We start from the raw sequence: 12556 nt of genomic DNA on the forward strand, positions 1-12556 counted from the left end.
TTAAATTTACACTTATTTATTTATTTTATTTTTATTTATCCTTGCCCAGGCAACCCTCATTTAACAGATTTTTTTAATTTTTTTTTTATTTTTATTTTTTACAATTGTTACACCAAAAGCAAACATTAAAATATGTGGAACATTAAACCATTTGGTTGGTTTTATGTTGTTTCAGTTAGCATTGAGGAAAAAAATGAGATTATTTGTAAAAGGAAAATGTATTATGAAATAACATTTTTAAAAAGGTAATATATTTTTTTGAGTTATGCTTAAAAAGGCAGATGGCTCATCTTACCCACTGACTCAGATCCACTTACCGCTAACGTGGGGCCACAGTAACACTTTTTTTTCTGAAGTCATATTTTCATGGCCCTTCGTCATAGATGCATCTTTATAATTTCAATTTCATCTTTAAATAAGGGTAAATGTTTTCATTGTTCTTTTGTCTTATACTTACTTTCCAAGAGGACAACATGAGTAAAACCTGGCTCATATTACCCCGCTTTCCCCTATTATTATTATTATTATTTGTTCATTTTCACATTAGAATTTTATCTATTTTTGTTTCTCGTGAAATCATACTTTAATATTTTTTTCTCCCTGTAATACACAACAGTACACTTGGTGAGTTTGAGTAAATAAGTAGTAGTTAAACAAGTTGTCTGGCCTGTGTGGTGCTGTCCCTTTAAGCACTCCGTATGGCTGTGATTGGACAGATGAGTGGGTGCGTTTCAGTCTGTCCTGCTGTAATGTGTGTGTGATGCTCCACTGAGGGTCCAGAGCAGCAGGTAGCTTCACTACAAATAAACCAGTCCAGTCAGGAGTGGCATGTAGTGTGTGCTCACACACTGATCTGCACACACTAATTTTTGCGTACACACTGTGAGCAGAGACAGCATGAGTGCAGTGTCTGAACCTTTGGTTGGCAGTAGCAGGACTCCGTCTGCAGCCAAAAGACACAGAAGTATCAGGAAGAACTCTAGAAGGATTTATTCAGCCTACCAAAACCACCAGCAGGGGTGAGTCTGCTCACTTTATTTCATCTCATCACTCTTACTTTTATCAGGATTTCCTGGAAGCCTTTCTGCTTTTCTCTCTGTCTTTCACCTCTCTTAGCCTAAATGACATCCTTTAGGTTATACAATTAGTCATTTACTAAATCTAATCATCAGGGAAAACTACAGAGTTTCCTGTATGCTGTGTTACCACTGACTGCCACCCTAATAATAATAATAATGATAATAAATCGGTTTTATATAGCGCTTTTCTAGGTACTCAAAGACGCTTTACAAAAGAAAATGCACAGAAACAGGCACTTAAACAAAATACTCAAACAAAGGACACTCAAACAAAACACTCAAACAAAAGGCAGGCAAATAACACTATAACAAAGGGACAACATAATGGCCTGTTGGTCTGCTTTGTAAATTTAGTCTGAGCCCATGCATTGAAAAATTAGACTCTCTGAATAAACATGGTAGATATATTGATCAGTTATCTGTTATGGTAATTGTCATTTTAAAGATGAGTGGTTATTTACAACTATCTATTGTAGTTATTATAAGGACTGACACTGCTGTGCCCGGGGCATGTGCTTTTTAATATGATATATTGATCAGTTTGGAATTCAGTGTTTGCTGTAAAGATGTACATATAGGAATGTACTGTATTTGCATGAATATAGTTCAAAACTGAGCACAATCATCACTCCACGTATATAATTTTTTAAAATAGTTTTGTGATAAAGGAGCTCATTTGCTATCATTCATTATTGTGCATGCACAAGGGTATATATTATTCCTCAAATTTGTTCGTTAGGCATTACTAGATAGGACAGTTGGAATTCCCATTATGAAATGTATACACCTGCATGCATATTGTATATTGCTCAGTGCTACTAGCAGTTAGGAAAGGCATTACCTTTTACCAAAGCTCAATGAGTTTGCCAGCAGTTGGAGCATGCCCTTACCATCGTTAATCATCTATTTCTCTGAATTTTTTTGACCTATTAAAAATCAGCCACTGTGAGAGACTGTAATGACTAACAAATAAATGAAACCAAATTTGATAAATGTAATAGTGAGGAGACAAAATGCAAAACTGTGCAAAAAGTGGGGGAGATTCTGACTGTTCCTTTCACAGTGATCCGAATCTTCCTTTTAATTGAAATGCTGTCCACATTTGAACATATGAATTTATTCTCCATTTATGACTCACCTTTTTTCTCTTGCATATAAAGCACGCAGCTTTATTTAAATGTTTAAATGTTGAGGTCTGAGCCATCAGACAAAGGAGAAGGTTATAATTTATTTCAGCCTTGAAAATCATCATTAAAATTGCTTTTGTGTGCATACGAGCTATGGAGGTGCATTTTGCTATGATGCAAACGATAACCAATCTTTACTTTTCTCGTCAAAATACATTAGCATCAAAATCCATTAGCTGTTGTAAAGATTCCATCTGGCATGTTGTAAGACATACAAATAATGTCCCTCATTTATTATCTAATACACAAACCAGTACAGATCCGAGCATAGACATCTAAGGACAGGGTTTACGTGTGATTCATGAAACATTCTTATCTCACCAGTCACAGCATAGGAATGATTGGGCATTGATAAATGCAGCCACTTAAAACAATCATCATTTGAATATCCCACCAAAATACATTCTTGGTTTAAGGGAGTTGTCCCTAGAGTTTACAGCATGGAGAAGAGAAACTTCTCTCAGCTGGAAATGGAAATGCTGATGTCCCAGGTCCATTTTAACCCAATGGTTCTATTTGGCAGCCTGAAAAGTGGCATCAAAGGAAATGGAAAGAAATCACCGCTGCAGTCCACAGTGTTGCAGTGGACAGTCAAACTCAAGCTGAGGTTGAAAATTTTTACATGTAGATATGTACTGACCTTGAGCCTACGTATATTAATAATATTCATCAATATATCATGCAGTATGATTGTTGTTATTGTATTCATTTAAAGCTTATAATGAACCCAGACCGAGGAGCGTTAGGCTCCGCTCCGCTTCCATTTCTGGCATAACAGGTGGTGGAGAAGACGCACCACCTGCTTCCGAGCTGGACATCAGTAAAAATGGAATCGCCTGGGCCACTAGTGTTTAAATAATGACACTGTTAAATGGTTTAATCATTTCTTTTTCAGAATGTTTTAATGATAAATGATATAATCATTACTTGGCTTGTCAATGTTTTTTTTATTTTTATTTTTTTAAAGTTTCAGATGAATTACAGTTGGGTGTCATTGTTGTCCACAGAGCCAGCCTCACAGAGCCAGCCCCACAGAGCCAGTCCCACAGCCAGTCCCATAGAGTTAGCCCACAGAGCCAGCCCCACAGAGCCAGTCCATTTTAAGTAATTAATATGTGCCTCCAAATACTAAAAACAATTCTCTGACTCAGCCAGATTTACTATGCTGCACTACCAGTCCACCCTGACTACAACTTCTGTACACGAATAGTCCTGACATCATATTTGATTGTCGCCTCTGCTCATGTCCACATTGATAAATGTGTGGAGATGACTGTACACCCACTTATCTTTCATATTTTTGTCTTATAAATAAGGCCCAGTCAGTGCACACTGAATTCAACATTTTACAGACAGGAATTATGTGGGTTTTTTTTTAAATTATCACTATTTATTATTGCACTGCTTGGGGCAGCTGTCCCATGGAAACAGTTTCCTCTGAGTTTCTTACACAGCTGATATTTTCACTCAGGTATCATATTATGGGTTTGATCGTCAGCAAACCCATAGACAACTGATCTCATATATTCCACGCCACAACATCTGATCTAATTCAGACGTACTTTTACAAGACATTCACATTACCAACTAGTCAAATACCAAGGCTTGGTCAGTGCCCCTGCATGTCAAACTATGACACTCTAGCTAGCCCTTAAGCATCAGTTTGGACACTGAGGATGGCATGTAAATTTCTGATAGTAGGATACATAGTGTCTTTTTTTACAGTGTCCGCTCATTACATGCATACAGTCTCCTTTCAAAATAAACCTAAACCAAAGTAGGTTTAATTTGTTTTTGAATTTAGGCAACAAAAGTATTTGGTTAGATTTAGAAAAAAAATCACAGTTTGAGTCCAAACAGGTGTGTGTTATTAATATAAAGTAACGTCATATATTTCACCTGACGTACGTTGAATACATCAAGTTACGTAGATAAAATAACTCAAACAACAAAGTTTTCCTCTGAGGTAATATGACATGACTAATTGATTTACAAACAGACATTTTGCAGGTAAAGTATTCCTTTAATATAATGTTTTATTTAGTCTAATTTAGTGAACCATAAGGGTCAGCCCCCCCTCCAAGCCCAAAACATTTTCATACCATTCCAAAAATGACATTCTTAACTTTTATTTTTGTTATGATGCTAAGAGACCGAGACCTTTTTCATTGTGCCCCTGTGTCTACTCCTGCAGCTCCTCAGATGATGAAGATAAAGAGGATGAGCGGGTGGACAGCAATGACCCAGAGGAGATGTTCCAGAACATTCAGTACCAGAAGGAGATCATAGCCAATATTCGGACCAGACCCTGGCCAATGAGACGCAAGCTCAAAGTCCTAAAGTAAAGTACCCCAAAGAGTGATTAATCTCTCTGGATATGTGGAGTGATAGTTTACTCTTAGTCCATCATCTGCTCTTATACACACCCATAAATACACACTCTCTATACTTGCTACTTTTCTTAAGAGCTTGAAAACAAATATGTCATTGAATTGAAAATAAGTGTGCCAAAACCTCAAGAGGTATACATGATGACTGGGTGTCCTGCTGTGTTACTAAAATATTTATTAATGCATTGATCCATGATAAGATAAGATTAGATCCATTGATCAACAAAGCCCTCTGAACACTTGAATAAGCAGCCTGTTCTCATTACAAAGTCGTCAAATAACACCGCTTTGTCAGTGATTTTGGTGTCAGATACTAATGCCAGTAGCCACTTTCACAGCGGTATCATCTGCCACCGGGTGGCGTCATTTTGTAACGTAGGCAAAGTGGCAATATGTGACAACATGGAATGAAAACATATTGGACTAAGATTCAAAGAAACAAACTGCTACTGATCTAACTAATCTCTGTTCTTATTGTACCTCCTACCTCCATATTTTGCCAAATGTATCTTGGAAAAAAAAGCAATAGCTGTCTTTAATATGTTCACCGACAGCAGTTTTTTTCCAGTAAACAAAAGTGCTGTTGGTGAACAAAAACTGGACTCTAAGACCAGGGTTTGCATCCACATGAGTCCTGCATTAGGTTCAGTTTAGGCTACAAATGCACTTTGGTTATGGAAACATGGTCATTTTGGTTCAAAACATCCTGCCTCTTGCCTCCCCTGACAAAAGTCACTGTTGACTTTTTCAATACATATCTCCTCCCAACGTAACAGGTGCTTTGGGCCTAAGCATAACTATATAAATGTTCATCATGCTTTAGTCTCCACATGTGGATATTGTGGAAAAGCAAATTATGCTGTCGGTTAATGTTTCACAGATACATTCCTTAAGAAAAATGTCCTCATCATGTTAATAGAAAACATAATCTTAGCTGTATTACGTTTCTCTCAAAATGTATTTGCTTTTGCAGATTAGTAGTACATTAATGTAATTTTGAGGTTGGTTGTAGAGCCTCTGCAGCTGCATCCCAACTCTGTTAGAAACTAGGAGGTCCACCCAAGAATTATTTGTGTCCATATTGGCTTATTCATTGATTTGTTCCTCCTATTTAACTTCTTACACCTACATGCAGTCACAGGGCTTGATCAGAGATTAGGGCAGAAAACGTAGAAATATATAAGTCTGTGGTCATTTGTATGAAACATTTGTCTGAAATGTTTTTGTGAATGTTACACAGCAGGATTTGAACTGTTTTCTTTTTTTTTTTTAAATATACTTTTTTCGGTACGACATGACCATTTTTACAGACACCTCTGTGTAATGGTTCATGTGAAATGTAAACTTAAAGCTACTAACATTATGCCCCGTGTCCAAATGCCTCATGTACCCTGTGGGGGTCCCCATTTGTAAAGAAGCTCATCCCCTGTTGTGATCAAACACAAAACCCATGAGGTCTGTGCTCTAACACGGGACTTAATGTAATCAGACCAGCAGATATACACCTAGGCTGAGTCAGTAGATAGAGAGCTTCAAAGATGTGCTGAGTGTGTGCCATGATAACAGGTTTTATATGGGCACTGTGTTATTACTGCAGAGGTTTTATTACTATCATCAGGGATGGGATGCAAGTCGGCGTTTTAACACCCTCTTTAATCTCAGGCTGAATGTTTGTGATTACTCCCACTGCAATAACAGCTCATATTTCACATCACAAATCAGCAATTTTTACCCGGATTATCTGACAAATTTTCCCCTAGAGTTACTCCGAATTATGACTGATGGCTTGCATCACCCCAACAAATCATTACAAAATAAAATAAAGCCATAGGTATTACACAATTGGAAAAATGACTGTTGCTGTCTATTGGTGAGTGTGTAAAGTGCATGTTGAGTGCCCATTGATTTATTCATGGGTTATAGCCCACTAATATTGTTCCCAGTGCTGTGACAGGATAAACTGGTTAGACTATGGACTGTAGAACTACAATATCACATTAGACCATTTCTTTCATGAGGCCAGTCTGCTATGACTGGTTTTAAAAGAGCATGGGTTTTAGTACTGGATTGCACTATGATGTAACTATGTTAAAGCCATAGTATTCAGTATACAGTATAATGCATTCAAGAGTAAAGTGTGCATGTTGATGTATCCTTAGGCTAGATACTGAACCTCACATTGTCACGCTGGTGTGACTGTGTGTGTGTGTGTGTGTGTGTGTGTGTGTGTTGAACTGTTGAGTAGGTAGCACTTTGTACGGTAATCTCGACCACCAGTGTATGAATGGGTTTGTATGTGAATAGGTGAATGTGGGTCAGGGTACCTTCAGGCAGTTCGTTTTTTCTTGTTACACCAAAAACAGAAAAACGGAAATACCATGGTTTTCCCATTTTTTCCATTTTGGTTTAAAACTAAAAAATGAAAAAACTGAGCCGTTTTTCCGTTTTTGTTATCAGAATCAAAAAACGGAAAACGACAAAACCAAATTCAAATTATAGATGCTGTGCAGCAATGGTTTTAAGACAAAATTAGGCAATTCTGAGCAACAAGCAGAGTGTAGGAAGATGGAAAAAAGGTGGCATTCTAAGCATAAGAGACTATGCTCTATCTCACTGAGCTAATTAGCAAGAGACAACTCTGCGGTATATATGTTTAAAACTTCTTCTAGCTCATTATACTGATAAGACGTCATAATTAATTTCATCATAAAACACTGAATGTGTGGTATATGTAAAAGCCCATGTGAAAAATGTAATACACACACACACACTAAAACAAAGCATATCACAACATAGAAGTTACATCATATAATTATGGCATGCCCTTCAAATTGTGGATGAGTGGCTGAAGTGATCAGACTCATAATATACAAAGGAAAGAAAAAACTCAAGAACAAGAAAGTAAGAATAACATTAACTGCTAGCAATTATGAACAAACTGGCCTGATCTAGCTTAAAGCTAAACATTATCCATGGTGACAAAGATGAAAACATTTTTTAAAATGTAAAAGTAGCTATTGGATAGACTCTGCATATTGACTGATAGCTAAGCCAAATAAACAGGGAAAAGAGACAAGGGATAACAGGGAAAAGTGTTGATAAAGAGTATTTGTCTCTCCGCAAAACTGCCTGGATCATAATTATTTTAACCTTAGTAGTCTCTAATCCACATAGCATGATGCCTGAACATAGGACTTTCACATTAGAATGTCCGTTCTGCCTTAGCTGAGGCTTGAACTCACAACAACTGAGGTCCATCTTCTATCTCACTGAGCTAATTGGCAAGTGACGGTTCATGTGTGGCTTCAGAAATTGCCTAAGCCAAGCATCAGGGTGCCAGACAGTAGCCATCCATGCCATGGAAAAGCACATTTCGAAAGTGAAAGTTCCAAAGCTGTAGCACATATGGTTGATTTGTTATGAATTTTCAAAGTTTTGAAATTTAGAGGCTTGCTGTAGCGCCACCATCAGGACTATGTCTTGTGTTTCCAGTTGAGGACATCTGGCATGGGACTGGACCTTTATGAAAAGTTTGGGTAGATTTCTCATATGGAAATGTTGCACGAGCTGAGGCTTGAACTCACAATCTTCAACACCAAGAACCATCCTCTATCTCACTGAGCTAACTGGCAAACGGAAATGTCACATGTAGCTTCATAAATGAACTAAGCCAGTCACCTGTGTAAGACAGCAGCTGTTAGTGTGTAAAGGCAGATTTCAAACAGCTGTCAAAAATTCAGTTAAGACAAAAATCCAAAAATACACAAATTGCACCTAGACAGCATGGAGATTTTGGTAATTTGTTTTTAACAATGATTTATTGGCTCCGTAAGTGAAAAACTGATGTTTAAAAATGCCATTTTTGCATTGGCTCTAATTGTTCGCATGAGAGTGAAATTCAAAATGCTGTAAAGGATTCAGTTTTTGAGATAATATTCTGATATTTTCCAAACATCATCTACCATGTCTCCAAAATTTTGTCATTTTTTAATGAACATTGAAAATGTATTTAGCAAGAATTTGCAATTATATGTTTACAATACCGTTTACAGTCAAACATTTTGATGCACTGTAGGCTCAATTTTCAATAAATCAAAAATCTGTGTGGATCGTTTGTGTAGGACAGTCTGAAGATAGCAAGTTTGGTGTCAATTGAGCAAAAATTGTGGGAGGAGATAGGTTCAATAAGTTTTACAGTTTTTGATACAAAACTGAGTGATGGACTTCATAATTTCCAATAGGTTTAAATATACAAAAGTTTCTTCAGTATTTGGGCTACATTTTGGTGAAAGTTCCAAAGCTGTAGCACATATGGTTGATTTGTTGTGAATTTTCAAAATTTTGAACTTTAGAGGCTTGCTGTAGCGCCACCATCAGGATTATTGGCCTGTTTTTGCAGCTGAGGTAATCTGGCATGGGACTGGACCTTTGTGCAAAGTTTGGTGAGTAGAAAGTAGGATTTCCTTGGAAGAAGAAGAAGAAAGAAGAAGAAGAAGAAGATAACAACAGGGTCCTGGCAGCTTAGGCTGCCCGGCCCCTGATTTTGTTTTTTTTTGCAGATTCATTTTTTCATTTATTGTTTTGGACAAAAAGTAAAACGGCGGTGACATCAGAGGCGGAAGTAACTTCAAAATAAAAGACAGGCATAAGATTGCCTATAAAACTTATAAATATCCTATAAAACTTTCCCATGTATCTTTTATTTCCACTTACACCTGATGTTTTGCGCATTTTGAAAAGCAGCCTGCCATTGCTGTGAGGAACTTTTTATTCATAAAAATAGAAATAAAATGTTATAGCAAATTTTATGGCTACAGTAAAACTTGTTGTTCAACCATAACGTTGCTGTTCAGAGACTAATAAGGGAAATCGTCATGCATATTGTTCCCATGAAGGACGTATAGGGATTCCCTCAAAGGTTGTGTTTTAATATTCATTCGCCGAATTGTTTGCAATAAAGTAATCGAGGATATAATAAATTATTGTGCGTGCTGCATTGTTAACACTGGTTTTCTCCATAACGCATCGTTGCGTCAGTGAAGTGTCAAGCTGATGTTTGTCTTTTTTACCAGCAGATGGCAGTAGGCCTATGGATTTATTTGCTGTCATTGAATGCCTGGTTTTCTCTTAGTTTCTGTTGGTTTATACAGACCTGCAATTCTTCAGGTTATTGATACGGACAATTCAAATTATATGCAGCATATATTTATTATAGGCCTATGCATTGTTGGCAGAGATGGGCAGCATTTTAATTACCTGTATTTAAAATGTTTTATCACCTACTATGACAATAGAAATGTCGTACAAAAATACATCCTGTGCCTTTTTTCAAAATCTGATTAATCGAATAAAATAATCAATGATTAATCGATTTTTTTTTTTTTAAATGTATAAGTTAGTGGCAGCCCTAACTGTATGCAACACATCTGATCCATGTTATTTTAACCTGTTAGTGCTTCTTGCAATGTCCCTCACAAATAAACTAATAAATACATGAATACAAACACCTTAGCTGCTACTGAACATTTGAATGTGATGAGGAACCTTTAATGTTCATATGAAGGCAAGTGAAGGAGCTGCTATGTTACGTTCTGATAACCTTTACTATTTTAATTTAAACTTTTTATGTCAACCTCCCAATGAGGTGCAGTTTCCTCATCGCTGCCTTTTGCATTGAGGCCCTCCAGACTGGACCGCCATGGACGGAGTGTAGGGTGGTCCTCCTTACTGCTGGGCCTGTGCCTGGATCACTGGAGATTAAATTACACCTTGACATTAAGAGGGGCCACGTCAAGGGCCTGTAAAGAATCCTTTAGGCCCTGTGTCCACATTGTGCCTTTTTCTGAGCGCCAGAAGAAGGCCAGCGTCTTTTCTCAGTTGTTCCCAATGAGGAGAGAGCGTCTACGGCTGCATGCGGCCGCCTAGGGAAAAGGCGCTGCGCCCAGCGTATTTTTTCCAGCCGCTCCTCCGTTTTTGTGCGCCCGCTCTGAGCGTTTTGAGTTGAAAATCTCTGAACTTTTCAGAGAGGTGCTGGTGTCGTCACCGGCGCTTTTTCCAGGCAACCAAATATCGCGGAACTCGTCACCCTGGTAACCAGAAAAAATGGAGGAGAAGCTGGTGCTGGCCATGTCCGTCTATCCGGAGTTGTATGACATGTCACACAGACATTACCATAACAGAGACAAAAAAGCTCAGTTGTGGGAGGAGATCGGCCGGACATTGAATATTGCTGGTGAGTTTTGTGCTTTTATCACCCTACACGCAGTACACTTGTTTTTACCTATAGCCAACCATTAACATTATTAACCGTTAACCGTAACGTTTTTACGTTATTGCCGTTGGTTTCAATGTGCTTCATTTTATTGTTAATATCTGATTATAGGTGAATGTTGCCAGTCCAAGTGTAAATATAATAAGGGATAAGTATGGCAGAGAAAGAGAAGAAGAGTGGGGCAGAAGGTGGACAGGAGAAAAAACGATGGAAATTTATGAACATATTGGCTTTTTTAGAGCCTCACATCCAAGATAGGGAGACAAGCTCCAACTTCAGGGAGGACACACAGGCAGAAATAGTGGAGTCCTTGCTGCTGTCCATGTCTCCATCATTTAATATGACAGAGGTAATGATTTACTTGAGGTTATCATCATTATGATCACTTGAGTGCAATCAGGGATTGTAGGTGATATAGACAAGTTTTTATTATTAAGCATAATAGCAGAAATATGCACATTTGTTTACATAGCAAAAAATATCTAATATTTGTTGAATAACTGCATGTTACTTGTGGATGTGTAGCTTAATTCTTATAGCAATTGAAATATTTTATCAAACAGATGACCCAAGGTTGGAGCAGCGAGGAGGAGGAGGAGCAACAAAGAACACAAATCACTGAGGTCAGCCGCTTTGCCCCAGGTACTGCCCAAACCTCACCGTGCTCTATCTCAGGACCACCTCCACCACCCCCAGAGATCGCCGCTGCACCTGCTGGAACACAGAGGGAGAACAGTGCCCGGTCTGGCCCCTCCAGGGAGGTCAACAGGAGCACAAAGCGGGGAAAAGCCCTACCACCACCTCCACCACAACCAGCAGCCCTCTCTGTGTTCTAGGAGAGCGTGCTAGATGCTTTGAATAGAGACATGGGAGAGGAGGAACATTTTCTTTTAAAGGGAAATTTCGGTTTATTTCAACCCGTCTCCTATCGTCCTAAATTTGTTTCAAGTCACTAGTGACATAGAAATAATAGTTAGCATGTTAGCCGTTAGCCTAGATACAGCTGTAGCGTCAGACCTGTTAAAACGTAATTGAACGGTCATCTTTTCAAGTGCAAAGTTAGTCCACTAAACAAGCTTTTTCTCCACAAAGACCGCCTCATATCGTTAGGATATATGTCAGAGAACATATAGAAAACGACATGTAAACGTGTGGTCTTACCTTACCGGTGTTGTGTCCCTACTGGTTTCCAATTTAACTGGTTTCCTTACCGAACAGCCGCAGATGTGCTTCACCTCCGTCAGCAGATTTGTCACAAATTCACAGACATACACAACATATTACTGGCGATCTTAAAGTCGCAGCCCACATCTACCACAGCGAATATGCTTCTGTAAGTGAGCACTACGTACCAGCGACATTAAAAAAAAGAAAGGAAAGAAAATATGATATACACAAATTTGCGTCAAGCTGGACTCGATTTCACGTCAACAAAAGACAATAGAGACTCACAGAGCGTACGACTTTCCTCAGGTATTAGTAAATTACGTCAGCATCCAGGTAACATTTTGATTTGGGCTGACCTGAGACAACTGGTTACCCTCGGCTTGCCTTGAAAGTACCCACACATATTTATCAATGTTTCTTGTTCTTTTTCCACGAGTCTACAAACATATTCAGTGCCACATT

General features: G+C 38.2%; 1 protein-coding gene across 1 annotated transcript in view; it reads left to right on the forward strand.

The window, feature by feature from the left end:
* Positions 1–784: 784 nt before the first annotated feature.
* LOC126388162 (transmembrane channel-like protein 3) overlaps positions 785–12556 on the forward strand; it is a 207842-nt gene continuing 196070 nt past the window's right edge. Inside the window, exons 1-2 of the mRNA XM_050041079.1 lie at positions 785–1019; positions 4461–4607. Coding sequence (XP_049897036.1) covers positions 898–1019; positions 4461–4607 — 269 coding nt within the window. The 5' untranslated portion in view covers positions 785–897. The remainder of the gene's footprint in view (positions 1020–4460; positions 4608–12556) is intronic.

Source organism: Epinephelus moara, chromosome 1 (genome assembly GCF_006386435.1).
Source record: "Epinephelus moara isolate mb chromosome 1, YSFRI_EMoa_1.0, whole genome shotgun sequence".
Taxonomy (NCBI): Eukaryota; Metazoa; Chordata; class Actinopteri; order Perciformes; family Serranidae; genus Epinephelus; species Epinephelus moara.